The sequence below is a fragment of the Coptis chinensis genome, chromosome 4 (genome assembly GCF_015680905.1).
Source record: "Coptis chinensis isolate HL-2020 chromosome 4, ASM1568090v1, whole genome shotgun sequence".
Classification (NCBI taxonomy): Eukaryota; Viridiplantae; Streptophyta; class Magnoliopsida; order Ranunculales; family Ranunculaceae; genus Coptis; species Coptis chinensis.
Window position 1 is genome coordinate 18,576,959 of NC_141459.1, and position 5,520 is coordinate 18,582,478.

The 5,520-nt window shown below is 37.5% G+C and overlaps 1 protein-coding gene across 1 annotated transcript; it reads left to right on the forward strand.

Moving 5' to 3' along the window:
* The first annotated feature begins 1,842 nt into the window (after nucleotides 1-1,842).
* LOC147502352 (NAD(P)-binding Rossmann-fold superfamily protein) lies at nucleotides 1,843-5,143 on the forward strand. The gene is made up of 3 exons (XM_086607188.1): nucleotides 1,843-2,484; nucleotides 4,131-4,290; nucleotides 4,613-5,143. Exons 1-3 carry the CDS (start codon nucleotides 2,148-2,150, stop codon nucleotides 4,947-4,949), a joined length of 834 nt encoding a protein of 277 aa, XP_086463314.1. The 5' UTR covers nucleotides 1,843-2,147; the 3' UTR covers nucleotides 4,950-5,143.
* The last annotated feature ends 377 nt before the right edge of the window (nucleotides 5,144-5,520 follow it).

A 5,520-nucleotide genomic window follows, 5' to 3' on the forward strand; every position in this document is an offset into this window, starting at 1 on the left:
CTCAGTTCCCAGTCAACTGTGTATGTAAAGGGAAATCACACCTTTACACATATTTTCTTAAGTAGTAAGCACTTAGAAAAACCAAAAAACAAACACCCCCTAAGTCAAGTTATGCCATCTATTCAAACAACTTACATTTTCTTAATCAACGCGATGTCATAGTTTTATAAACTGTGGCTAGTGGAGTGAAGCTCCTTGATCATACTTTATTTGTAACTAGGGTATGCCCGTGCCTATGGCCCGCGAGACCTCGACGTGCCTGCGGCACTATCCCGACAACTCATCGCGCCTTCGTCCCAAGGCGTACACACATCTTAGGCACAAAATATTCGCACAAGACCAGCTGAAACAACTCAATTTATAAGTCCAGCCGCAAGGCCATCCCAATTACCCATTATCTATAAGCCTAAATCAATTGGAGGCCTAACAGTTTATGGGCTATCCCAATAATTTATAAGCCCAGCCGCAATTGTTGACTTTTGGTTGATTTTTGGACAGATCCCATAGTATTGATTACACTTAACAAAATTACACAAACTCTCCAAACACTTGGATTTGCCATGTCACAACTTACTAAAAGACAATGACAACCACTGGATGGAGGCCCTGCGGCCCCCACACCATTGCTTTTTATTATATAGATTTTGTTTATAGGTCCGTTAATCTAGGCTGTGGTTCATCACATGGCTGCTACTGGAAGTTGTAGCGATTTGGCTCCTAGACTCTGGGCGTACTCTGCTTTTAAAGCAGCTGACAAGCTGACAGTTTAAGATTTCCAAATCCTTTTTGTATTCTGGCTCAAAAAGTAATTAGAGCATTTTTAGGTGGTGGTAGCATATTCTTCATATTTGAAGAAAAAATTTGAAGAAGCTGGTCGCAAATTTCGACCAACCCTAGGTGGTCGCAAATTTGATAAGCAAAGGTCAACCCACGTGACATTACCACTGTCGCGCGACAGTTGGAGTGTCATCCAAGTACAATTCCAGAACAACCCACGCGACATTAGGAGTGGCGCACAACCATTCCAAAAGTAAAAAACAAAAACCCCACGTGACATTAGGAGTGGCGCGCGACAGTACTACTAGCGCGTGATACTGGTCAAAGTTAAAAAAAAAAGTGGGGCGACATTACCAATGTCGTTCCGCATCTGCATCCAAATTGCCAAATTTGCGAACAAGAATGCAAACAAGTAGGTGATGTGACCAGATTTGCTACCACCTAGAGATGGAATTCCGAGATATTCCGAACTTTTCTTTCAAATATGAAGAAAAAGACACCTAGAGATGCTCTTATTACATATTAATCTCTTTCGTGCGCCTTTTCTCTTTCAATCCCAAATTCTTTGTTTAAGATTCTTCCATCTATTTTATAAATGTGCGAGGATCCCAACTTTTGGAAAATGAACCTTACCTTCTGTATTATATCCTTGGTTCATTAGTCGAAGTGATCTGAGTCGTGTCTTTAGGTTTCATCCTTAGCAAGGCAATGAAACGTTATGGGGTCTGGTTCCAACTAAGCTTTGTAGTTTCTAAATATTTGTTTATTACCTGCAAAATAATTTCACAGGAACATGGAATTGAATTGTTACATTGTCACGAGGTATTATGTTAACAGTGAAAATACGAGCAAAGTATATTTTTTTGGATCGAAATAAACAACACATAAAATATATAAAATTAAGGTAGACCGATGCAATTTTAGCCGCACCCATGACCCATGCCTCTTAAAAATCTGAACCACTTCACAGCCACCTTTGTCTCCATCCGTTTGCACCAAGGGACAATGACGAAACCATTCAATGAAGATGTCCCAGTACCATTGCGGCATTTTTCCAAACGTTGTAAACAATAACATAAAAAACACGTAACTATGTAACTGTCTGATTCTTCAATGCATTTAAAACATCTTAATGGACTGATGCTACATGGTATATTCTATCTTTATTAGTACCCAACTGCATAACTGGGTGAACACCAAATTCTCATTTTTGGTAAAAACTATATATCCTGGGCTTTCACTCAGATTCCTAAAATCAAACGTACTGAATATTCTGCCACTCTTTTTCACTCTTTTTTTAACAGCGACCCAAAAATTTCTAGAAAACAAAAGAAAGATTAGATTTTGAAACTTGGGTATTGTTCAGAGCAATGGATGTTTCAGATGAACCAGTGGTTTTGATAACTGGTTGTTCAGGAGGAGGTATTGGTCACTCCCTAGCACAAGCTTTTGCTTCAAAGAAATGTTTAGTTGTAGCAACAACTAGATCTCTGGCTTCAATGAAAGACCTTGAAAGTGATCCTAGATTTTCACTTCATGAACTGGATGTTCAGTCTGATGAAAGTGTTAGAAATGTTTTAACTAGTGTGCTTGATAAGTTTGGTCGTATCGATATCGTCGTCAATAATGCTGGTGTTCATTGCGTTGCTCCTTTGGCTGAAATCCCTCTTTCTTCATTAGAGCACACTTTCAATACCAATGTCTATGGTAATCTGTTCAACTCATCATTCAATATTTGCTTACTTTCTTGAATTAATTGATTTGTCTGAATTTTACTATGGTGGTGTTCAATGTGTGAATTTGGAATGTGAATATAGTGAATGTAGATATTTGATCTGACACGCTGAACACTGTTTTTTTTTGGTTGGCAACACGCTGAACACTGACTAATAGGTAACATTATTCTTGAATATTTCATAGTGATTTCTTGGAGATAAATTTGTGAAAATACTGTTTTTTTATATATATATATTATTTTTGTTATTATTATTATAAATATTATCAATCTATCCTCTGTAATATTAGCAAGCCTGAACTAGGAATTATGAATGACCTAACACTGGTCTCTAGTTTTTTTTTTTTTTGTGAGAGTAGACTCTAGTATTTAGCTTACAAAAAATTTTAATTTGTTTATAACCTTTTCCAAGCATATGGAATGAAGGAACATATATGAAAGAAGTAATCTGAACAATCTTTCAGAGAAGCAGCTGTTTTGATTTTTTTAGAATGCTATTTTCTATTGTTGAGGAACCGACCATGCTTCTTCCTTAAGTTGTATGTCACATTGTTGTGTACTACGAAGTAGGGAAGGTGGCCAAGAAACTTCTCATTTTGTTATTTCTGACTTCTGAGTGGGGCTCTAATGGCATATTGGTCATAAGCAAGGTTCAAAAACCAATAATAACAGTAGCATCTTCCCATTTTATTTTCCCATTTATATAGCAAAAGAAATCCTCTTTTATTACTTACACATCGCTTTCAGTTGGGATGAGGCGATAATTAATATATCCAGGCAGTGTTATACTACTATAACAACCTCTTTCAAGCCTTGGTCATGCCTAATATATATTCAGCTGATCAATAATTGTCACCTATGCTGATTTCTGTTGCTCTAGACGTCTGCTTCCTGCAAGATGATCTCCGACATTGCATTCCAGATAGCTTAGATATTACGCTCTTTTCTGTGGTCCTTGGTTTTGTACTCATTGTTGCAAGGAGTTACAAACACATCTAGTTGAACGTTCCCTCACTGTGAATTGTGCGGTTTGCTTACCTTAGTATGTCCATTAATTCTTATCAGCTTCTTTACATATCTGACATGATACTTAGAGCTTGAAATTGGAAATAGATTGTTAGACTTCCATCTAATAAGGTTCCTAACACCCTCTGAGTCAATTGTTGGAATCACCACTAGGAAGTAACATTCCGAAGCAAAATGGGGAATCTAACCGAACCACCACCTACCCTTGGGCCGACCCTCTTGAAGTGTAGATGTTTTTTTCCCATAGGATATAGCATAGATTCGATCAAAATAATAACTACATATGAAGTTATGTAGTTATGTGAATTTGCAACATCGAAAAAGTGGGTTGGTGCAAGGTCTTTAAAAGGGCATTCAGAGCATAGTAAAAGACTGAAAGGATAACTTGGTTTGGTAGTCCATAGAGGTATGAATCACATTGAGAGAATGTACAGGTCGAAAAAACATATGAATGTGATGAATCCTGAAGTTACTGAGACTATGATGATGCAAAACAAAGTTGTTTAGGAACATGATGTGTGTTTGTAACTTTCTATAACACATTGCAGATGGTGTTCAAATCCTCGTTTAGATTTACATTTATGTTTTACAGGTCCAATGAGGTTAATTCAGGCCGTCGTGCCTCACATGGCGACTAGGAGAAAGGGAAAGATAGTAAATATTGGAAGTGTTAGCGCTTTGGCTCCTGGACCCTGGGCGGGTGCTTACTCTGCTTCCAAAGCTGCTCTTCATGCCTTAACTGACAGCTTAAGGTTTCAATGCTTTCTCCCTTGTTTATTCTTTACCTCAAAAGATTTTAATTATATCTCATGTGGTTGTATTTATTAACTTCTCTCAGCAGTATCTTCATACTTATTTTCCCTCAATTCATAACAGTCCTCTCATCCTCTGGGACTAATTGGTCCAGTGTAAGGTCTCACCAACTCTGGTTGCAGATATAGGATCTTATCTTTTTGAGATGTTCTGCAGATTATGAACTTTGTCTAGTCTATAGCTTATCTTTGTAGTCCAAAAATCTTTTCTATTCTTGAATTTTTAGACTGTGATATAGGTTGCACAAACATATGTTTTCAGATTGGAACTGCGAACTTTTGGAATCGATGTAATTAGTGTGGTTCCGGGGGCAGTAAAAACAAATTTAGCTACTACTTCCGCAGCTAGATATGAGCGGATGCCTGAGTGGAGGCTTTACAAACCATTTAATGATGTCATTCGTTCAAGAGCCACCCTGTCACACACTGTGAATGCTACCACAGCTGAAGAGTTCGCTAAAAAGACAGTTGACGCTGTTCTGAAAAGGAATCCACCTGCGTGGTTCACGTATGGTCAGTATTCCACAGTTTCGGCTATCCTGTATCACCTGCCACTTTCTATAAGAGATTTTATCCTTAGCAAGGCTATGAAATGTTAAAGCCTCCTGCAGCTGTCGTCTAAAGCGAAGGTTCACTTTATAGTTTCTAAATGTTTGCTTAATTACAAAATAAGTTCTTGCGTTTCATTTAGTACTTGATTTTATTTCTTTTATGTATTAGAACATCTGAAGAAGTGTTGTATACTTGTATCTATGGTTTTTTGGGAAAGTGCAAGTAGTTAATTTCTTTGGTAGCATCTTGAAAGTTTACCCGGCTGGAAACTTGATTGGCTATCAGGTGCGTAGTGCAATTTTAAATAGATTGTTTGGTACGCATATTTTGTACCTACCATAAAATGCAGAAGGGTAGAAAATTGGTTCATAAATCACAATCAGATTATTGAATTAACATAAGCCGACAAGTTGAATTGTGTATTTCCTTATGCATCTTATATGCATATTTTGAGTTATGAATGGATGATCACCTGATTGTTCATTTGGATATCTGCATTGGATCTATCTTTCAAGTTTCAACTTTCACTCGCATGGACAACCACACGATACTCCATGACATGACGGTTAAAATCATGTCAGCGTGGCAAGACAATGATTGATGACGAACCAAACTCCA

What these genes read in the sequence shown, in the direction of transcription:
- LOC147502352 (XM_086607188.1), top strand. Translation starts at nt 2,148, where the DNA reads ATGGATGTTTCAGATGAACCAGTGGTTTTGATAACTGGTTGTTCAGGA. An exon ending in TTTCAATACCAATGTCTATG is followed by an intron (nt 2,485 to 4,130) that starts GTAATCTGTTCA and finishes TATGTTTTACAG; the next exon opens with GTCCAATGAGGTTAATTCAG. An exon ending in GCCTTAACTGACAGCTTAAG is followed by an intron (nt 4,291 to 4,612) that starts GTTTCAATGCTT and finishes ATATGTTTTCAG; the next exon opens with ATTGGAACTGCGAACTTTTG.